The 24,218-nt window shown below is 39.1% G+C and overlaps 1 protein-coding gene across 2 annotated transcripts in view; it reads right to left on the reverse strand.

Annotated features, from left to right (window-relative positions):
• prex1 (phosphatidylinositol-3,4,5-trisphosphate-dependent Rac exchange factor 1) overlaps window positions 1–24,218 on the reverse strand; it is a 133,440-nt gene that overhangs the window by 45,024 nt on the left and 64,198 nt on the right. For both annotated transcript variants that reach the window (XM_054770870.1, XM_054770877.1), the window contains exons 10-16: window positions 24,055–24,202; window positions 16,152–16,252; window positions 14,183–14,286; window positions 13,769–13,818; window positions 11,460–11,535; window positions 10,465–10,537; window positions 5,095–5,240 (exon numbers count right to left, since the gene is read on the reverse strand). In XM_054770870.1, coding sequence (XP_054626845.1) covers window positions 5,095–5,240; window positions 10,465–10,537; window positions 11,460–11,535; window positions 13,769–13,818; window positions 14,183–14,286; window positions 16,152–16,252; window positions 24,055–24,202 — 698 coding nt within the window. The remainder of the gene's footprint in view (window positions 1–5,094; window positions 5,241–10,464; window positions 10,538–11,459; window positions 11,536–13,768; window positions 13,819–14,182; window positions 14,287–16,151; window positions 16,253–24,054; window positions 24,203–24,218) is intronic.

Here is a 24,218-nt window from a genome sequence, read left to right on the forward strand (position 1 = left end):
GAAGTAGGATTCCTTATTTAGAAATGTAATATTTTTGTAATTAGAGCATAGAAAACGTTGTTTGCAAACTTCTAAATGCGTTTTTTAACATCATTAGCACCCTCTAGACATGAAATAACACCCATAAACAGTTGTCCCTCTTTTATAGCGGTTAATTGGTTCCAGACACGACCGCGATAAACGAGTTTCCGCGATAAAGGGTTCAATGTTAATAGATGGAATATTTCATAGTTAGAGCTTAGAAAACCTGTTTATGACTTTCTAAATACATTTTTATCATTGTTACATCCTTAGACATGAAATAGCACACTTTTAGTCACCATTACACTCCTATTATTCACTGTTTACCGCAGACTGCACAACTATTAAGCTAGCAAGCTAACCAGTTAGCCTTGAATTTATTTATTCTAAACTTAAGAAAGGGTTTCAAACTGAGTGGGGAAGAAGGACAAAGTAAGAAGCCACAAACGTACCACTTCCACATGGAATGAGAGAAGAATCTTTTTAGCATCCATGTCTGGCTACCTCGAGTGCAAGGTAGGGTAATGTAATAAGTAGATATAATAAGAACAAATAAGCCATTAAACATATTTATAAATAAGACTCGTGCTCGTGTGTGTTGCTATATATGTGTTCCGTAGGGGAACTCGACGTCAAGAGTTCAGAGTTGACTTTCGGCTTGCCATGGTTTACGACCGCAACAGTAGCCCCTATTTTTATTAGGGATTTTTACTAGGGGTTATTGTGCCTGTTTTGAGATACTTCAAATCTGCAATAAAAGCCTGTTGTTCCAGTGATCAAGTCTGGTGCTCATGTGTCTCACTGAACATTACAGTAACATTACTGATACCTGGTGACTAGTGTAGAATATTACGTATCCTCACCATTTTTTAATGTATCTTATTATTATATGTTATTATTATATATTATTGAATGCCTTATTTGTATTTTGTAAATGTCCTTCATTTAGATAGTTTTATGCTTGAAAATGCTTCATTTATGCATAAAATACATAAAATTTGTTAAAATATACATGTTTTGACTAACAATTGTCCGTATTCAACCACAATACAGCATAATTTATTAATTACTAAGCTTTAAAAATCCGTGAAAAAGTAAAGCCGCAAAAATCAAACCACAAAGTGGCGAGGGACGCTTTTATGTATTTTACTATACATTTAAAAATATTTTATTTACTTACATTTTATTTAGGCTAATATTATGATAGCCAATTGTCATAATGATAGTTTAGTTGTTTCTTTTTTCTTTTATATTTTACTACAAATGCAATAATAATAATTGAATCATGATTAATTTATTTTTTAAACTCAATTTATTTATTATAACATCATGTTTAATACCGGTCATGGTTGCTTCATTTGTTTGTTTATTTTTGTTTATTTTTTCCTTAAATGTAATAATTTACATTTTCTTACAATTTAAAATTTATATACAGTAGTAATAATAATTATTAATAATTCATAATAATGCTTTTTCTTAATCTTACGTTTCTAATAATAATGCAGTGCAGGTCCAATAAAATAACATTATGTAGCATACTGTAGCAAGCAACGTACGGCGCATTTAACCCAATAGAAGAAAACATCAATATGATGCAGTCCAGTTGTATAGGTTTGCTGTTACATGCACGTGTATAATATGCTATAATGTCTTTACTTCTATACATCTTCTGCTCTATCCCCCACTTAGTGTCTTTTGGGGGGGCTTTTGATGTTATCATTAGCGAACACATTATCTGCCTTCCATTAAAGAAAGCTGTCGGGGCCATCTTCCTGCTGCACAGCCCTGATAAGATGCTGAGATGGCTGATGTCTGATGGAGAGGAAGATGGCTGCGCTGAATAAAAGAGTTCCTGCACTTTCCCTTAGGCACGGATTAGCTGTGATAAAACACAAAGAAAAACGTTTCCCACTTTGGGCAGACTATCAGATACCACGCGTACCTCACAGTGATAACATAAGAAAGTGCCATAAAGATAGCCTTAATATTGTATTTAAGATACAAAAAATAATAGCTAAAATAAATAATTACTTACTATTATAAAATAAAACAGAAGCTAATGTACTGTATTACCAATTAGTATAACAATGTATTTGTTTATTATAAATAAATTGTTATACTATGTTTGACTACAGTGGGCATCAATCAGAGGAGAGTGCCTCTTCAAAGGGGTGGAGCCAAAAATAATGCAACGTCACAGATAAAAGTATCGGGACATAACGCCATTTCACTGATACAGGAAGTGCAAATTGAAGAAAATATGGCGTTGGCCCATCCTCTTTGCGTATATAACAGCGTCCACCCTTCTGGAAAGACTCTCTACAAGATTCTAGAGTGTCTTTGAGGAGTTTTCTGTCTATTTGTTAGGTCAGAGTTCACGGATGTTGGACCTCGATGAGGGCTTGCTGGCTGTTTTCACAATCTCTGTTGTAGTTAAAACCCCAAACATGTCTTCAATTACACATTCTACCGCAACCCACATACAAAGTTGGGAATTATAATTCAACGCATGCCTTACAGTGCAGAGAGGCCTCAAGGAATGTAAGGAAGAAACCATGTCCGAGATGCCACAGTCATTGTCTTTGTCTCCATGGAAAATAAGCATTGACGTGTGGGGAAGAGGCTTGGAGGGAAGCTTGAACTTGGTCGCCTACTTCAGTTTCAACGCAACAAAACTCATTTGCAAAGCATAAACCAAACAAAAAATCATTCACCAGATCCAGCAGATGGCAGTGTGGCAAAATAGGTACTTTTTAACATCTAATGTCTTTTATATTATGATGAATATGTATGTAGATTGCTGATCAAAATTTTAAGATCAGTTGAAAAATTGCATGAATTTACATTTTGCACTGTTGGATCTTACAGTAAGCAGCTTCAAAATGCAACTAGAAGAAAAGAACCATTAAAGTGACCAGTTGATCAAAAGTTTAACACTATAGCTAAAAAAAAAACCCGAACCACCCCCCAAAATAGAAATACTTTTTTCAAAAAAGGACTCTTTGTTAATCATATGTTTTGGGCATGCTTGATGCCAGAGTTTCCAGGAGACTATTGGGAATGTCGCTACAGGTGATGGAGATGGTGTCACGGAGGTCATCCACTGTCTGAAACATCCCCAAATGTTCTCAATTGGATTTAGATCAGGGGAACACTCAAGATGGTTCAAAAGAGTGAGGTTATTCCTCTGGAAGAAGTCCTTTGTCAGGCGGGCATTGTGAACTGCAGCGTTGTCCTCTTGAAAAATGAGGGATGCCCCCTGCAACATCTCCACATAGCCACTGCCGTTTGACACCCCTGCACAAACTCCACTGTTTCATTGAAGGAAAAAGTACCCCAGATCATGGTGGTGCCCTCTCCACTGTGCCGTGTGGAAAATATCTCAGGTGGAATCTCCTTGTCATGCCAGTAACGTTGGAAGCCATCAGGACCGTCAAGATTACATGTTTTTCTCCTCAGAGAATAGAATCAAAAAAGAATTTCTTTAAACCTTTCAATGTCCAGTGTTTAGCGGCCTTGGAAGACAGTTTTTGTTATTAAAACGCTCCTCTCACAGAAGCCCTCTGATGGTTATTGGACTACACTCTGCATCAGTGACGGCCTTCATTTGGGCTGAGGATTGTCCGGGTAAGGCCAGTGACTTTTTTGGGGGGGTCTACCACTTCTTTGTTCCATAACCCTCAGGATCTTTAAAGAATTTTCAAATTACTTGTCTTATTGTGTCCAACCTCAGCAGTAATGGCGTGTTGCGAGAGGCCTTGCTTGTGCAGCTCAACACTCTGACCTGGCCTTTGCCATCAAGAGTGATAGTGTGAATACCTGACAGAAAAGACATCGAATCCACATTTTTGCCTAGATTTTGACTTTTAAAGGCTGTGGTCTTAAAGTTTTGATCAACTGATGAACAGCCCGTTTCACTTTAAAGGGTCACCGACATGATTTTTCAACTTTGCTTAAATATGTTCCATATTGTTTGTAGTTATGTTCTACGTTGTTCGTTTTTTTGGAACGTTAAATTAGTAAAAATAACATTTTTGTATGTGCTGTCCGCCATTTTGAGGCTCAGCTTCTTAGACAGGGGGCGTTTCCCAAGCGACGTCCGCGAAGGCGCAGCTCTCATATAAGCAGAGTAAACAAACATGAGAGAATGGACGAGATAGAAGATGACAGAGATTTACAGTGATTATATCAAAGATTTGTGTCATCAGTTTTCGAGGAGGAAGAAACATCTGGAGATGAAAAAGAGAACTTGCTGAACATGGAATTAGGCCTTATTTATTGGAACCACCGACAATGGGATTATAAATCTGATGCTGAGGTGTCCGACGACAAAGACATGGAGATGAAGATGGGTCGGCTTCAAACACAAAATGGTAAGTGTAAATTACCTTGGAGTTGCTTATCCTTCAATGCAAACATCCCCCCACCCCACCCCCAACATACCGCTGTGAAAGTAAGTAAGCCGTCCCTACGCCGACGCCACTTTCGGAAATGCCCCCTTTCCCAGACGGCTGTCGGAAAAATTTCCCGCCATGCACTTTAAATATAATAGTTACTAATTTAACACTCGCTTTTAAAAAAATAAACAACGTAGCACATAATTGCAAACAATATAGAACATATTTAAGCAAAACTGGAAAATCATGTCAGTGACCCTTTTAATGCTTGTTTGCAATAAATTGCTGACTCAAAACATTTTTGTCTCATTCCCATTTCTTCTTTTTGCATTTTGAAGCTCTACTTACAACCTCCTTAAGATCCAACAATGCAATATGTAAATTCTTGCAACTGGTCTTAAAATTTGGATCAGGAGTTTATTATAAATGAACTTCATCGTGCTGATTTTTGGGGTCATTTCCTGAGTGTGTTTTTGTCCTTGCCAACGCTCCCTGTCCATTTATTCTGATGCTTTGGGTATTGCCAAGGATTAATAATAATATGTGACACGAAGTTATGTATTGGGCTTTGGGGTAACAAATGATTGTGTCCCACAGATTCTGCCTAGCAACTGATGACTCGTATGTGTCACATGTCCGTGGCATATATTAAATTGACACTCTCAGAAGCTCTTACCACGAGAGACTTGACCAGGATGTTCTCAATGAGTTTGAAGTCGTTGCGCTGGAGCTGCTTGCTCTTGGTGCTGGTTCCTTCCGTCTCCTCGTCCGCATAGAAGCGAAAGAACTGAGACTCATCTTTGAACTCGCTTTTCTCCAGGACTGAGAGATAGGAAAAAAATGGGACAAATGTGATGATAAGAGAGCAAAACAAGTTTGCTTAAGGAGCTCCAACGCAAGAGCTGTATTAACAATTCCCTTTTGTTGAAAGTAATGTAATAACAATAACAGTAATCATAATAATAATAACATAAAAAGGTCTGACTGAAGTCAACGTTATTCAGCCGCCAGCACATACAGTAAGACACACCCAACACACACTGTTTATTTTGCAGTGGAACATTTTTCACGATCCATAAACCGTTTGTGTCTTGGCAACCGCTGTGCAATTGTGTTGCGATATGCCCATGCTTGTGCAAAAATAAAAAAGTCAACGCCATCAGTAAAGTATTGTGCAAGTGCATGACGAAAGTACAGAAACATTTGAAGACTGTTTTCTTTACCGTAACATTTTGTGTCATGACTGTGTGTTGACTCATTTTCAGTGGATAGCAAATGTATCCTGCCATACAAGCTGTACACTGACTACTCTACAGTATATTCAAGTTTACTTTCTATATTATCATCCTTTGAGAAAATATAATGTAGTAAAAATAGTTCCTGAAACGTGAGGGATGTACTTATTTTTGTGAAATACTTTGTATTTGTACTGCATACAAGCTTCAGGTAACCATACCGATGTCCTGAATGTCATTCAATCTATATATTGTAGTCATGAATACATGAAACAGAATAGCAGCATTTATCTCTATTTTGAGCCACTGAGAAGAATATTTTTGTTTGTGTGACGTGTGTGTTCAGGTGTTGAAATGTGTAAAAACAGATGTTAAAAAAAACAGGCTGCACAGAAAGCCAAAAGTACACAGCTGTTGAGATGTTAAAGAGCATCTGGTACACTGACATCCATAAAGCTCCATAAACTCATTACACACACACACACACAGTGCCACCTCAGACCAATGTGTATTATTTCCTCTGAGTCATGCAAGCTGTGGCCTCATAATGACAATTATTCAACCGGAGGGAGGGCAAAAAAAACCTTTTATTTTGTACTTATACACTAAACAATGGTACACAAATGTAACAATTACTGCAAACAACTGCTTCCCATTGGGAACAAACTAGAAAGGCACCATTATCAAGTTAATTAATGGTTTCCAGCTATTAGCACCAAAACACCAATGTTATTACATTTTTGTGACGCGCAAATCCATCTATATATCTACATTTGGAAATTATGAAAAACATGGCTCAAACTCAAAAAATAATATAGAACTTGACTAATCTCCTCAGCGTCAGTAGATATCCATCACCTCCTTATCTTCTAGTCATCAGTGACAATATGCCTTAGAACAGTGGTGCCCAACCTTTTTTGACCCACTGACCTGCTTGTGTTCCCACAAATCAACACATTATAGCGATCTAATTGATCTTATTTATTATGTATTGTGTAAAACTAAGACATGAATAACATCAAATTAAAAGCACAAAATGAATGCCGAGTTCCAACCAAGTTTTTCCAGAAAGATTATTACATGGCTGTTTGACGTGTGTAGTAAAAGGCAGTGTGCTAGCATGAATTAACTTGAGACAAATGTGCACATTAGCACTCAATAAGTCATCAAAACTTACCTTTATGCATTCCCACATAGTATCAGCATTTGACACCAAATATGAGGTGAAAGAAAAATGGTAAAAATACAGTAGTAGTCTATCTGTACGGCATGAGATAAAGTTAGCACACGCACAATGGACATGCGTCAAGTGAGATGTATGTAACAGAGAGAATCCGGCCACTTTTCAAAATAAAACATAAAAAAAAAAGAAATAATGGAAATTATTTTTTCTTTCTGTGCGGCCCGGTACCAAATGACCCACGGCCCGGGGGTTGGGGACCACTGCCTTAGAAGAATGTGGTAAAGATGACGACAGAACTTAAAAAAAAAAAAAAAAAAAAAAAAAAAAAAAAGACGAAGAAGAAGAAACATATTACTTAAAGCATTATAAGTTTGCTATACTTGTTGATAATGTTTTTAAGATTTACTTGACTAACTTATTTTTGCACTTACTTACAATTACTTTTCATGAAAAATTATTTGCAGCTAAATGAGTAATATTACTCCTATAGTTATGTATAGTAAGTATAGTATGTATAGTTAAGTATGATGAGGACTGAAATGTAATCCCTACATATGTACAGTAATTCCAGTGTATAAGGCGCTACTTTTGTCTCACCCTGCATTTTATACAGTCATGTGGCTAATGTATGGTCAGATTCTAATCTCGCAACATCTTGTATGCTTTAGAGCAGCCATTTTGCACGTGATGTACACACCCTCAAGATGGAAAACACACAAAGAAATGCATATGATGCGTACAAATATTTTTTCTCTCTTTAAATTTAGTCGGTGCGGCTTACATTACGGTGCGCTCAATCGTCCGGAATTTATGGTAGACCAACGCCTTACAATCATTTCATTTGACAAAATTTAAGTGTAAAAAATGAAGTTTTCAGTTGTTGTATTGTGTATTTGTAGTTTGTATTTAACTTTGTGTTTTGATTCAAGTAAAACCTTTATTCCATGAAATGATATTTTCTTTTATTAAATTTAACATTACATTGTATGTAATGAGGTTTGTATTTTACTTTAATGTAGTCTAATTAAGTGTGGATCCATTAAATTTAAACCACAACCACATTTTGATTGAAGTTTTATTTGACTGTATTTAAATGTGTATTTATTACGTTGTATATTAATTGTACTTCATGGATATTTTATGATATTTTATTCTTTAATTCAATAAAATACTTAAATTATATTAAGTATTAAATTAGATTAATTAGATTATATTAAATTATATTTTAATTTTATTGTTGTAAAATTCTTCTGCACTGTTTTAATCAAAACCTTTATTTCATTAAATTATATTAGAATTTTACTTCATTACTTTATTACCATTTTATTATATCATATATAATTTGTATTTATTTATTTATTTATTTATTTTTACAAACATGGCATTTTTCCGTGATTCAAGTTTGATCTAGATCTGATCCACATCTACATTTGGCAGCAAACTAAATTGAACCAGTTTAAGCTTAATAGACAGGTGTATCAAATCTTTCACAGTTAACATTAAGATAATAGTGGCTGATTTGTAAATAAAGGTGCAACAGTACCTCAACACGATGCTATGTATGCTTTAGTGATCCTGTTTTTGTTGTTTTGTTTTTGCACTTGTCCCCACAACACCACAGCAGGAAGTGTGCAGAAAGTCAAGGACAGATGAAATGGGAGCAATGAGGGAGAAGAAGGTAAAGAGTAACAGATGTGCTGCTGAAGGATAAAGCTGAAAAGAGAACGGTTGTGACCCTGAAGGAGTTCAGGTGTCAAAGAGAAAAACAGGGCAGAACAGGTGACATCATTAAGTAGGTCAGGAAGAGCACACTCCTCCTACTCCTAAAGCACTACTTTATTGCTTCTGTGTGGATGAAGAAGACCCAATGCAAAATGATGGTTAAGTGCAAGGACCCAAATGGCCGTGTAGTAAAGCTAAACAAGCTCTGCTAATGCTGTTTATGTTCAACATGTTTATGAGGTCATGCCGTCACACGACGGCGTGGGTGAAAAGATAGCAGATCTTAAGACAAGATTGAATAATTAGCTCTTTCTTAAGCGACTGTTTAGGGCAGGGGTCTCCAACCAGTAGCCCACCAGCTGATGTTGAGTAGATCTCCAAAGAATATTTGCTTCAACTCTAAGAATTTTTCTAACTGTTCAACTCATTCATGCATTATGCCTCTAGTTAAGGACAAATGACCACAAAATAGCATAAAGACATTTACCACACTGTTTGAGTGGAGCTCTGCTTTGTAAATCAAGTACAATGTAAATGTTGCCAGTCATATGAATAATTGTTAGCTTCCTTCGTCGCAAGCGAACAATGGTAATTAAAGACAAACAGGGAAGGTTCAAGAGCTCAATCTAATCTAATAATTAAAATAATAGTCACTTTTATTGCCAATGTCTCTCCAACATCAAAATTCTCAACTCATCCAGGACATTTATAGCACTTTTGGTACTTAGTGCTATCTTGCTAGGCGCATGGTAACTTTTAGCATTTTAGCCACCGTCATCATTATTTAACTGGAAGTGACAGCATGTATAATCACAAAGTAACTGCCTTGGTGCTTTTGGTACAATCCATGCTAACTGTTAGCATGTTAGCATTTTCGCTATTTTACTGATGTCAATTTGAATGTATTTACATTTGCATGATGTAAGAATACAACAGAACTGCCTTGGCACTCTCGGTACTCACTGCCATCTTGCTAGGTGCTAGCATGCTAACTGTTAGCATGTTAACATTTTAGCTATTTTACTCATGTCAAAATGCAAATATATATATATACTACATGGCATGATGCAGGAATACTATAAAACTACCTTAACACTTAACCTCCTATCTTCCTATTAGCATGTTAGTATTTTTGCCAATATCCTCATTAAATTGCATGCATTTACATGGCATGATGCAAAATTGATGTGGACTCTGCATCGGTCTGTTGTGGTGCAGAGGGAGCTGAGCCGAAAGGCAAAGCTCTCAAAATACCGGTCTATCTACGTTCCTACCATCACCTATGGTCATGAGCTTTGGGGTAGTGACCGAAAGGACAAGATCGTGGGTACAAGAGGCCGAAATTAGTTTCCTCCGTAGGGTGGCTGGGCTCTCCCATAGAGATAAGGTGAGAAGCACTGTCATCCGGGAGAAACTCAGAGTTGAACCGCTGATCCTTCGCATTGAGAGGAGCCAGCTGAGGTGGCTTGGGCATCTGGTCAGGATGCCTCCCGGACGCCTCCCTGGGGAGGTGTTCAGGGCACGTCCGACCGGTAGAAGGCCTCGGGGAAGAACCAGGACACGTTGGAGAGACTATGTCTCCCAACTGGCCTGGGAAGGCCTCGGGATCCGCCGTGAGAAGCTGGACGAAATGGCCTGGGAAAGGCTAGTCTGGGCTTCCCTGCTTAGGCTGCTGCCCTCGCGACCCGACCACGGATAAGCGATGGATGGATGGATGGATGGAGCAAAATTAGGATAAAACTGCATGTCACTACGCAATATGTACCAGAGACGCAATCGGGTCTACGCATGTGCAGAACGTGTCTACATCCGGCTAAATCCGACTAAATTTGATCAGGTTGTGTAACCATCCTTCATGTATGTGCATGTACAGTACGTGTGAGTGTGCATCAGCAATGAGACTGACCATGATGCATGAAGCCATTGTTGCAGAGACCCACACCCAGTGTCACAGCATCCTCTCTGGTGGAGCAGTCTCCCTGGGAAACAACCATGACGCACACTGTCATTCAGCATCAACACCTGCTTCCACCTTTACACACACACACACACACACACACACACACATTGACGCACAGCAGACTAAGCCGCTGGGCTTCAAGTATTTGTGTGTTTGTCGCACTCAGCCTCATGGTGTTGAATAAATATGTGGATGAGGAAGTCCAGCAAACATGAGGACATCATCGTATTATGTTGGAGTACAAACAGTAACCAGGTTCACTTGATTATTTAAACAGGCTACAGGTTATACCTTATTATTATATTATTGCAAACATTTAGTTGTATTTCCACCAAAAGTCCACGTACTTTTAGTTCGTGGTAACTACAGTTACGAAAAACGCTAAAAGAAAATAAACTCACTCATTACACATTTTTGGAAATAGAAAAAATTGGTGACTATTTTATTATGTTATTGTCATCATATTATTTTATTTAAAAATATACATCGGTATAATACCTATGATACTTTAATAATAAAATAAAATACATAATAAAAACACACATATAATACAAAATAAAGAAATGTTAAATAAATAATACAATTTTAAATGTACACAGTACTTTGAAGTTATATTGTTAAACGTAAGTGCAGCAAATGTAAATATATAGTGATTTTTTTTTGACCAAATAATAATAGTAGTTCTCTTTTGACAACTGTGTTGTTTTTTACAAAAACATAAGCACTCTAATATGTTCAGATCTGCTGTTGTTATTTGATAGTTTTAATATACATTTATATTTGAATTAGTTTTAGTTTTAATTAGAACAATGACAATATGTTATACGTGGCTTAACAATAAATTCCCTCCTGTAGAGGGGAGTACTGGAGCAAACACAAACACAAACATTCGTTACTGTTGCTTTAACTGCAAGTAAAACAGGTAATAATAACAATAGTACCTGTGAGAGGAGCCAGTCCACGAGTTTGCAAGCAGGCACCACGGATTTAAATGTTTTCAAATGATGGTCTCTGTCCCTAAAGCAGCAACAAAAACATCTCATAAAATTAGGGCTGTGAAATGATTGAAAAATTGAACACAATTCATTTACAAATGAATCACCATTTGCAACTGTGTGTGAAATACGCACAATTACAGAGGTGTGAACAAGTGTTTGCCCCCTTCCTGATTTCTTATTTTTCTGCATGTTTGTCACACTTAAATGTTTCAGATCATCAAACAAATTTAAATATTAGTCAATGACAACACAACAGAACACAAAATGCAGTTAATGTCACCGCAACAGTCTACCAGAATGTTTTAGAGGACTTCATGATTCCTTCTGCTGAGGATCTGTATGGAGATGCAGATTTCATCTTCCAGCAGGACCTGGCCCCTGCCCATACCGCCAGAAGCCATCACAGTGCTTGACTGGCCATTGAGAATGTTTGGGGTATTCTCAAGAGGAAAATGAGGGGCACCAGATCCAAAAACAAAGAAGAGCTGACAGCAAGCATCAAGGAAATCTGGGCTTCCATAACTCCCAGGCAATGCCACAGGCTGATTGCTTCAATGCCACGTCGCATCGAGGCAGTGATTAAGGCAAAGGGATTCCCAACCAAGTATTGAAGGTTGACATATTGTTTTGAAAGTACCATATTTCGATTCTTTTCATGTGATCCTTCTTTCTTTTTTTTTCTGCAAAAACAGAGGAAAATGGTGATTTCTTCACAGTATTGTCATTTTTTGAATTCATGTTTCTGTGGGTTTTATGAGCTGGAAGCACTAATTATGTACAAATAAACAAATACTTGACATTGTTTAAATTGTGGGTCCTGAAGCTATAATCTATGAAAGTTTAACTTTTTGAATGGTTAGCTAAAAGATACCACGCGTCTGAAAATGGATTTGCCTAACGCTAGTGTCTTTAATAGTAGCAGAACATTTGAATCACGCGTTAATTGTGTTATTATGAGCCATGAGGAGTTGTGTTCAAAGACACCACGTAATTTCACATGTTTTGAGTGTAGATGCACCTGTATTGTCTGGGATTTCCGAGCATACTTAAATGCAGCAAATTCTACTTCCGCATTAAGAGTTACGTTAGTGAGTAATAAGATTATCCACCACCTGTTTTTCTTTGTCTTTCTGTTACACATAGACAATGATGTGATGTTCAGAGCATCTATGAATGCATCTCGCGGTCATCTCGTGACAAAGACAAAGTCTCATTCTGATGACAAAGGGACTAGAGACGTGTTTGTGAGTAGGAGATACATATATGTTGTTGGAAATGCACTGCTCTTGATGTGTTCAGGTCACAATGAAGTTATAAAAGACAATCAGACTCTGTGTGACTATGTGGGGACGCTATTGTGGCTCCGTCTGTCATTAATGCGTGTGATAGCCCTAATAGTTAATAGTTTTTATGACGACAGCATTTTGAGGGAAAATAAGCCTTAAAAGTCTAGTTAGCGCCGATTGACTTGCTGCTTGTTTGCTTTGTTACTGGTTACCAAGTGTTTTATTTACTCTTTACAATAAATCTAATTGCAGTGGACCCTCTTCAGCTCATTCTGTTTATGTCGACAACCTGTCTATGTGGACCAACACATCAAGTCCAGCAATCCAACATGTTCTATTAAAAAGTGCCCACCTAAGCTGATGTCAACAAACATGGTCGACCACGTATGTTGACATAATATTTGAGACCCCAAGGGGTTATTTCTATGAAAAATCCGTCCATTTGTGTTGCAGTGTGGTTAACGTGAAACAATAACAGCGACATAATGCTATGTAAGCCTAAGAGTATAAAATATGTGAAATCAGAAGAATATAAATCAAAATATGCACAAATGGAGAAAAACTATGTCAACAAGCTTCCGTAGGTTGAAAAATCCTTTAACATCGCCTATTCTCCTTATGTCTATGGCCAAAGTCACAAGTACATGTGCAAAAAAATGACTAGTTTTGGTTTCGATTTCAATTTCAGTTGTCAACGACCGCTTACGTCGACAACATAAACAAATTCCACTGTATCATCATATAATGTCAGTGTAATGCTTGTTTTCCTTGAGGACCTTCCTTAGCCTTTTTAAAGGATCTATTTGTGTACAAAAGGTAAGTTGAATACTTTAATCACAAGGCTACAGAAAAAATGGCTGAATGTGTTCTTAAGGGAGCGCTTGATTTGCTATTCTTCTACCTTTTGCGCCTTCATTTTTGCAAAGTGAGATAGACCCAGAGAGAGACATCGAGGCAGGTACTTACTTGATGACAGGCATGTGGAGGCTGTGAAGGCGGCAGTACAGCCTGACGCCCTGAAAGAGAAGAACCACGGCTGAGTCACTGAACGTTACACACCTTTCATAAACAAGCACAAGAATGGCTTCAGGGCAGGACATTTTTTTTTTTTTTTTAGCTAAGGCGCCCTGAGGCTAGTCTTTTCAGGGAGGTTACATCAAGCCTCATGTTGCCAAATCAGATTCAGGAACAGAAATTGTTGCTGGAAGGGATCATAAAAATATAGATGGATTTTTTTTATTAAATAAGCTCTGCTTCTTCCTACTCCTTTTCAGACATGTTGAATTGTGTGAGTGTAAAGGTGATGTATTTCAATGTAACTTTCTTACGCACGTTCAAAATAAACGAATCCCTTAGTACTATCAAAGTGAAAGGACATACCTTCGACATGATGTCCTCCATCTCGCTGCGGGCCTTGTAGGTGCCGTCATCATAGCGGAAGCGGTACAAAACCTGCTCGTTCTTGAACTGGTGCTTGTCCGACACTGAAATGTCACCACACGTGAAAATATTAGGACACCCCATATAAATGACATTTGTGACGCCCCCTATGGGCTGTGGTCAAAATGCCTTGGAAGACAAGCAGGCATAATACAGATGTCCTCAAAGTTCTACAATATTTATTTTATGATGAAAAGCTCAGTTATGTATGGACAATGGACAATTAGTTTCGCGGAGGTTGCCCCTGCAAATATGTTGTTCCTTGATGGTGGCCATGTTTTTCAACCCATGTCATAACTTCAACAAATCTGTTGAGATCTCAAGGACGGTTTCAAACGCAAAATGACTGACACAGCCCTGCATGAGCTCATGTCCACATATGCAAATCCAGAAAAGACATACACAGCAAAGATACAACTTTAGGGAAAACACAATTCATGACTGAAATATATAAGTTAGCAAATAGCTACCAATTTCCATAAACATCCTACAAGTGATTCCTTTCATACGAAGATTACTTCAAGCGAACCCTGCACGGGCTTCTTATTCATTCATTCATTTTCTATGCCGCTTGTCCTCACTAGGGTTGCGGGGGTATGCAGAAGCCTATCCCAGCTGACTTCAGGCAACAGGTGAGGTAGAAACGAGATTCTTAGTCGCGACTTAATTTCTCCCAGAAACCAAAAGAATTAAAGTATTAAAGCTCAATGATAGCTCACTTGTTGCAGGACCAATGACGAACAGGACGTGGTGGTGCGCTTAACGAACAGCTGACAGCGAGGAATTACATGCTTGACAACATCTTAGACTGTGTTGACATTTGTCACGCTTGATTTGGTCAAAAAAAAAAAGCTCCTGTGCGTTTTCTCTGCTAGTATGGTTAATTTGGTCAAGCGTGAATGCCATCATCCGAATCCTGGTGTGCACTGGATGGGTCTCGGTCACGGACCAGTGACACGGACCAGTGTAAATATGACAGCAAAAACATGCAGAAATGAGATATATGCACGTATTGTCTCTCTGCTCTGCTCTCTCTTTCTCTGTGTGACAATGGTGCTCTTTACAAAGTATATTTTAGAAGCTTTTGGTAAAATTTAAGATGATAAATATAGCAAACTATAAAAACGTCCCATGTATTCAATATTTGAGTTATATCATGTCATGAGCTGTTCAATCAAGTCCTTACTTTTTGCTTATGTTATTTTCTGTGTAACCTTTGGTCTCCTGGCAAAAATACCAGTGTGAACACTAAGGAACCACACCAAAGTAAGTATCTTTTGAAACAAAATTGGTCCAGACCAGAGTACAGAACTACGTAGTGTGAACAGCATTTACCTTCCTTACTTACACCTACACCAACAGGCCTCCACAAAACTCAGTTTAAACCCACAGAATCCAGCCATGTCATCGCTGTATTTCCTCCTCAAAGTGGTAGGCCACAGTGACGGCACATTTCAGAGGGGATTTTCCATAAGAACCACCATAACATAAACTCCCTGGAGCTGGTGCGCACTCACGATGGACAAGAGACCCTTCAGCACCACTGCAGACCACTGGCTTCCTGCATTATTTATAGCTTGTTTGTGTTTGTCTTTCACTGGCTGATGCATAATTCAGGTAAGTGGAACTGCAAATGTCACACTCGGGAAAGTCTAAGCTATGGAGAGGATACAATCTCATAGATTGACTCAATTAAGGAAGGTTTTGGGAAAAGGTTTTTTCTTTATTACTGGAGTTCTTCCATTTACTATCTACAGTAGTTATGCAGAAAGTGGCGATGTACATTTATGTAATAAAGATGAAAATTAACATTAGTAATAGCTTCTGGTATATGGGTATAACACAACAAAATTAAACAACAAAGAAAGACCTGACCACAAAAAAGAGACTAAATAAGGAAGAGTCTCACCATGATGAATGATGCCATTTTCCAGCAAGGCTTGTCCTAAGTTGACCCCTTCGTCAGGTTTACTGATCTCACCGCTCTCAATCAGCCACGACACAAACTCGCTGAAAGGAACAAAATACACTGGTGTCAATGTGGGGTTTCCACAATATTTAAGGAATGTGCTTTAAAATGAAAATCATGTGTGTTACATTTGCCGTACTGTTGTTTACAATGAACTAATCAGCGCTATTAATGCCGACTAAGCAGTTTGCTCCTTTACCACTATGACAACATTGGTTCTGTTGTGCAATTTATAATTTTAGTTGTTGCTTTTGCGACATAGCTGCAAAAGTTTTGACAAACCCTGTGAAAATCTGCAGGTGTGGATGGATCGGAAGTTGATTGGACAGGTAGGTAGATGGATGCATGGATGGATGGATGGATGCATGGATGGATGGATGCATGGATGGATGGATGGATGGATGGGAAAACAGGATCGGTGGGCAGGTTGTACTGCTTGTTATATGAAAAGTTAAGTTGCTGGAAGTGTAGGTTGCTGTGGTACAAAGCAGGATAGAAGAGATAAGAAAAAAAATAGAAGAATAAATAAATATATGAATAAATAAACAAGTATTAAGGACAACCTTGTGTGTGGTTTTATCGCCCCCCCTTCTGTTGTGTTGAGAAGTCGCATGGTGTGGGGGAGGAATGATCTGCTCAGTCCTTCAGTGGAGCAGGACGGTGATAGTAATTTGCCACTGAAACTACTCTTCTGTCAGGAGATGATGCTTTGCAGTGGATGATGCTGGTTGTCCATGATGGAAAGGAGCCTCCTCAGTGTCCTTTGCTCTGCCACAGATGTCAGGCTGTCCAGCTCAGTGCCAACGACAGAGCCTGCCTTCCTCACCAGTTGTGCGTGTGGCATACTTCTTCTTAAGGCTGCCTGCCCCCCAGCGCACTACCGTATACAGGAGGGCACTTGCTACCACAGGCCGGTAAAAGATCTGCAGCAGCTTCTTGCAAATGTTGAAGGACGCCAGCCTTCTGAGGAAGTACCGAGCATCCTGCACAGAGCATCTCTGTTGGCAGTCCAGTTTATCATCCAGCTGCACTCCCACGCTTTTCCAGGTACCATCTCCACATGGTCACCTTTCATGAGAACTGGTTCTGGGTGTGTCCTGTTTTTCCTAACATCCACCACCATTTCCCTGGTCTTGGTCATGTTGAGGTGCAGGTGGTTTGTGTCGCACAAGTTGACCAAGTTTTGGATTAGTTTTCTGTACTCATCCTCCTGTCCCTTCATCCCACAATGGCAGTGTCAAAAAACCTTGCCACCTACAGTTGTGACTGTAGGCAATCTCCTTTTCTAAATTAACTCCACAAGATGGCAATGGCTGCATTTGAAGTAAATTGTCATAAGTGGTCAGCATCCAAAGGCTTTATCTATCGCTGCATGCTCTTTAAAATGTTGCTACTCATCTGTTGGTGTGATAGTTGAAATGTGTCTTACACTTGCCGTACTGTTGTTTACAATGCATGTTTGATGTTTAAAATCTTTATTGTCAAGTCTTTGTGCGTCAATATATCCACTCAACATTAAATGTGTAAACTTCTATTCAGAGTAAGGGACTCTTGAGAGAGTACAGCAGATATAGGTGGTTTTTGGCAACTGTGCCTTCCTCTGAATCTAAGCCTGCTCTAAAACTCGCTTGGGTGGTAAAGACTCAATATTTGCAGGGTCGTTTTTACGTAGCATACTCGCCAAGAGAAACTGTTTCTGTTGGATCCTGATAGGGAATGCCTTTCAAGCACTGATTGTGAAAAACAACTCTGGAGAAGAAGGTTATGATGTCTTGAGTAAGCATCTTTTAGGCTGAAAAGAATTATGGACCGTGCTTATTGATCACTAAATGGGTCTCGTGTGCTAATGGGAGCACAGCTAGCATCTAAAAATACAACAAAAACAAGAGTAGTCCAACAGATGCATACCTCTGCTAAGTGTTGAACATCAGTCACTGAACTAAAGCTACAGTACAATCTTCACCTTTTGCAACGTTGTCTACGTATTTTATGGTCCACTACTTTGCCAGTATGACCTGTCTATATATATATATATATATATATATATATATATATATATATATATATATATATATATATATACAGTACATGTAATATTTGTTTGCCTCAATTTTAAATAAAATTTCAGTGTGGACAGAAATTGACTTGGAGCTGAGTCGAATCAATCTAATCACATCACATGAGCGCTGGACCGTGTGTGCATTCATGAAGACAGAACCTGTTAGCAATTTATGTATATTTAGATTTGCTTTCAGGCCTATGTAATTAATGCTATGCTGTATGTGGCTGGCCCCTTCTTGTCCACACACACACACACACACACGCACGCACACACACACACCCACACAAATCTGTAGAGGATCAGACACCTTGAACCATCTGCCATTGCAACCTTTATCTGCAGCAAAAAGGCACATTTGAGCATAATTCGTTTTTTGTGTTTCTGTGTGTGTTCAGTTTTAGCGCACACGTCGTCTGTTTATATGTGAAAGTTCACATGGGGGCGTGCTGGCCGTTAATCAACACGGACAGAGCACTCAAGTGTGTGTGGACGTTACGCAAGATTAATTTCGGTTACAGTGCTGTTAAGGAAATGAACATGACGACCGTGATGAATAGTGTGTGCGCATGCATGCCTGTGTGTGTGCGTGCGTGTGACAGAGAATCCTCTATCACCACAGAGAATGATGGACGACTTGGATAATGGTCTGGTGGAAAACCGACGAGTGGGCACGCCCTTGCATGTTGGTGTTTCTTGATGTGAAGCTTTACCAATTACCTTCACCAAGGAAGTTTTCATTGGCATGGGTTTCTCGGTTGTTGGGTTGTGTGTATATTTTTAATAAATTATCGTATATCGGAAACATTTCACGGTGGCTGTAGCTATGGGCCACATGGGTAATGGGCCAGGGCAGCATTCTCTACGTGGCACCGCAAGGATTGGAGGGGGGTTAGGTTTGGTCATAGTTATTAGTGCTCAGCACTCATTTACTCATCAGGTCAGGATATGTGTGTCAGATGGGCGCCCTCGACAGGCGGTATATACATATCCACACACACATGCACACGCACACAAACGCACACACTCCTGATTCAAATTTTAAGACCACCAATTTCAAGAACTTCCATTTTGCACTGAACTTAAGGTTCTAAGTAGAGCTTCAAAATGCAAATAGAATAAATGGGAGTGGCACAAAAAATGTTTGAGTAAGCAATTTATTTTAGAAAAGCATTAAAGTGAAATAGGCTTTCATCAGCTGATCAAAAGTTTAACACGACAGCTTTAAAAGTCAAAATCTTGTCAAGGGGTATACCCAAAAAAAAAATGTCACTGGCCCTGAGCCGGAAAATCCGGTTGGCTGTTGATCAAGACACGGGAAGATCCTCGGCACAAATGAAGGTTGTTACTGTCATGTGTAGTCGAGTGTAGTCCAATAACCATCATATGGCATCTGTGAGAGAAAGGTTTTAAGAACAAAAAAATGTCTTCAACAAAAAAATGTCTCCTTCAATGCCACCAAATTGCCCGTTTGGAATTTGCACAAGAGCACCAAACATGGGACAATGAAAGGTGAAAGAATGTTTTATTCTCTGATGAGGAAAAAATGGAACCTTGACGGTCCAGATGGCGTCCAACGTTACTGGCATGACAAGGAGATCCCACCTGAGATGTTTTCCACACGGCACAGTGGAGGGGGGTCCATCATGACCTGGGGTGCTTTTTCCTTCAGTGGAACACTGGAGCTTCAGGTTGTGCAGGGGTGTCAAACGACAGCTGGCCATGTGGAGATGTTGCAGCGGGCATCCCTCTTGACTGAAGGCCCTCGTCTGTGTGGTAATGACTGGGTTTTTCAACAGGACAACACTGCAGTTCACAATGCTTGCCTGACAAAGGACTCCTTCCAATGGAATAACCTCACTCTTTTGGACCATCCTGCATGTTCCCCTGATATAAATTCAATTGAGAACATTTGGGGATGGATGGCAAGGGACGTTTACAAAAATGGACATCATTTCCAGACGGTGGATGCCCTCCTTGAAGCCACCTTCACCAGCTCGAGCAAATTCCCACTAGCGTCCTGGAAACACTCACATCAAGCATGCCCAAACCAATTTTTGAGGTGATTAAAGCTTAAAGATTGAAGCTCTACTTTAAAAACCTTCTTAAGATCCAACAGTACAAAATGCAAATTCTTGCAATTTTCAGCAGGTCTTAAAATTTTTTTATCAGGAGTGTATTAGTACTTTATTCATGCAAGATTACAAGTTAATTCCTATAAAATTATGATTTTGTCTCATATTATTACTCGTTAATTGTCATAAAAATTATGACCAAAAAAATGACGATAACTTTAATCTCATAATATCACAACTGTTTTTATTCAATCCTTGTTAGGCTCTTGAACACTCCTGCTTGTAACTGTAACAGGTTATCATTATTTTTATTTCTATGTTTCAGACGATGTTATGTTCTAACTGACACATTTGGACCGGATCCCAGCTATTACCCTCGCGGCTACAACAGAAATGCTTCAGTACCATATTGTCACGCATGCACCGGCATGGCTTTAAAAACAGACAAGTAATGTGATCCAATAATGCACATTAACACTTAACAAAGATCAGACGGATGATGACATTATGTTATCAGGTGCAATCAAAGCAGCGGTCAGCCACTTGACTTAATGGAATAAGCGTGCAGCTTCTATCTCATGTCCATTCATCAGGAAGACAAAGGAAGCAAGCTAATGCTAGTCGCCATCATCAACAGAAGAGGACAGAAAAAGAGCACAAAAAGAAAACTAACGTTAGGACTTTGATCCCGACTCAAAGCGACTGCTGGCACTGCGCTGTCACATGTAAGCGGACGGGCAGAAGACGATAATTATGACTCGCTATTTTAAAATAGTGCCCTCTGATGGGAACAAACATGATGGTGCCACACTAAAAGGGCAGAGAGAGAGAGAGAGAGAGAGACAGAGAGAGAGAGAGGAAAGCCCAGCCCAAAGACACAACACAAGAACTATATTTATTTTCGTTTTATTTGGATCCAACTCATTAAATCAACATACTGTCCCTTGTAGTCTTCTTCCTTAAATCATATTAGAGGTCAACATGTTCTCAACAGAGTTTTTCCTCAATTTACAAAGCGCTTTTTTAAGTTCTCTGTGAGAACATTTTGTGTCATCAAGCCACAGAATGACTGCATTACTTCTAGAATTGATCTTGGTGTTGAGTAATGTTATTTGTCACTTTTATTAGTCGTGTCGCTATAGCAGAAGCTTTCCTTTTCGCCTTGTCATCTTATTGTCAATTCTGTCTGTCCTGGCTGCTCAGTACAGTGTAGCTACCCAACAACAAGTCAACAGTAAGATAATATACAGTGTGTCACAAACTATTCACTATTCAAGATGATGTAGGTCATCAAAGCGGTCAGTCATGAGGTGCAAGCTAAGTCTCTGTCCTGGCTGATCAGTACAACATGGCAAACTCATCCATGAGTCTACAGCAGCATAATAATAATAGCCATAGTTTCATGCAAAACATCAGTCACTGGGTAAGTGTCTGTCCTGGCTAATCAGTATACTTATTAAAGTCAGCTTTTATGCAAATCAACTCTTTCAGTGTAAGCGTCGCTGTCCAGGTTGCTCAGCACAATATGAGCAACTCATCAAGTCAATAGTACCATAAAATACAGCGTATTGCAAAATATTCAAGAAATGCATCTTTTTGCGCAAATCATCAAAGCAGTCAATCATGCAGTATGTCGTAAGCGTCTCTGTCCTGGCTGCTCAGTACAACAAGGCAACAAGCCAAGTCAACCTAACACTACACAGTATATTCACACATGTAAGAAAAGCATCATATTAAATTTGACTCCAATGCAAATCGTCAAAGCAGTCGTTTTGTTCTAAGTGTCTCTGTCGTGGTTGCTCAGTACCACATGGCTACCTCAACAATAAGTCGACAATAATGATAATAGAAGAAAAACTTAATAACAACAGAATCATTGATGTATTTGCTTATTTTTTACAATGTTATGGTAGTTAATGATTGTTAAAATGTTACTAAAAGCATTACCTGTACAGTTAATAATAAAGTTTTGACCCGGGAACGAATTAATTAAAATTTCCATCATTTCCTATGTGAAAAAGTGGACAGGAAAAATCCTATTTATCCTATTTATCTGGTTCATAGTACATGGTCTTTAAACATTATTTTTGCTTCTCCAAGTTGTAAACCGGTCTGCCAAGGAGGAAGCAGACTGAGAAGGGTGGCAGTGCAGACCAGGTCTCAATTCATCACCGAGCAGGATTATGTTGTGATTTATGTCGTGCTGGATGCTAACACTGTGAGCTAAGAAGTCCGGAAAATAACTGGGATAGCCAATAAGTGAAGTTTGTAGCTAAGACCTTTCCAAAGACATTTTGTTGCTTTCTTGGCTGGCTCAGTAATCTCGCAAACTAAAGTCCATGCCTCTAAAGTTGGCATTTTTCCACTTGTTGTGTGTCACTGTTCTACATGAACAGCACTGGCATGAAGTGAAGAGGACAAAGACGTGCGGCGAATATACAGTAGTCTTTCGGAGATAGTATCAGAAACTTCTTTCACGCTGCTTGTAAAAGCCAGCATTTTCCACCCTTTTTCCAATTTAATGTTCTGTATGAACTGCACTGACATGGAAAGACAAAGACGTCCTTCAATCCTTCACAGTATCAAGTATCATAAGAGCCCTGTTGACAATTTCTGTTGAAAAGTACATGTTTCCTCCTCTTTTCTTTGTCACTGATCTAAGAAGCACCAACAGAATGAAGGCACAATATTTTTTTCTGCAAATGCTTAAGAAGTATCAGAAACGTATTTGTTGCTGCCTGTAAAATCTGCATTTTTCTGCCATTTTTCCCTACCGCTGTTCTATATGAAATGATGCAGACACAAAATGGGTGGACAAAGTCGGCCTGTGAATATTTCTCTGTCACAGGTATCACAAGCCTTTTCACCCTGCCTGTAAAAGTCGGCATTTTTACACCACACAGAATGGGGTCACTATTTTTTCTGTGAATATTTCACCTTCTGAAATTAGTATCAGCTGGAATTTTTATAACTTTTTTTTGGCGCTGTTCTGTACAAAAGGACATTTAATAGTGGACAAATTTCTTCCATGGCAACTATCTTTCACACAGCCTATAAAAGCAAACAAAATTTGTGGCGTTCGTCAAATATAAAAGGCACCGACACAAAATTGCCACTTTCAAAAGTAGTATCCGCGCAATAACAGTGGCGGGACATGACCTGTGTAAAAGGGTATTTCTCAATGCCGGGACACCCAAGACTCACTTCTCCCACCCTGTTGTCGCTGTCCAAGTATTTTAAACATCACACCAGGCACTAACAAGGCATGACATGTTGCCATGTGAACGCGCACACACCTGTGGCAATATCCTGCTTAGTTTGGTTCTGCGTAAAAGGCATTGGCAGATTAATTCTGTTATGACTCTGACTGATTTTGCAGGGTCTCTGTGTGAAAGAGGCAAGAATGACATTGTGGAACTCTCAAACAAGGCCCTTGTTGTCTGTTCACTGTACAGAAACATCAATGGGAAAGAAAGACTGAATGCCGAAGGTGGCCCGTCTGGTTGTGTCCCAATTATTACTCACACTGTGGGATCCGCATCCCTGTTTCGGGAAGACTTAGGGTAAGGACTTGGCCTTAGATGAAGGAGAGGCTTTGAGTCAAGAAAAGCAGGGTCAAGGTAGAGGATACATAGAGGACATCTTGCCAAGACTTCACTGAATGCAAGCTCTTTGTGACGAGCAATAAAGCAAACATTGTGGCACTCACTTTCCCATGAAGCACTTGGGCACGATGCTCAGTTTCCTGCGTCGGTCCTTAATGAGGTGCCGACTCTTGCTCATCATCATGTGATAGAGCTTCTCCCCTTTCTCCGCAATCATCACGTAAGCGTCCCGCTCCATTCCTAGTTTGAGACCTGGAGAAAAAAATTG

This window comes from Dunckerocampus dactyliophorus, chromosome 1 (genome assembly GCF_027744805.1).
Source record: "Dunckerocampus dactyliophorus isolate RoL2022-P2 chromosome 1, RoL_Ddac_1.1, whole genome shotgun sequence".
NCBI lineage: Eukaryota > Metazoa > Chordata > Actinopteri > Syngnathiformes > Syngnathidae > Dunckerocampus > Dunckerocampus dactyliophorus.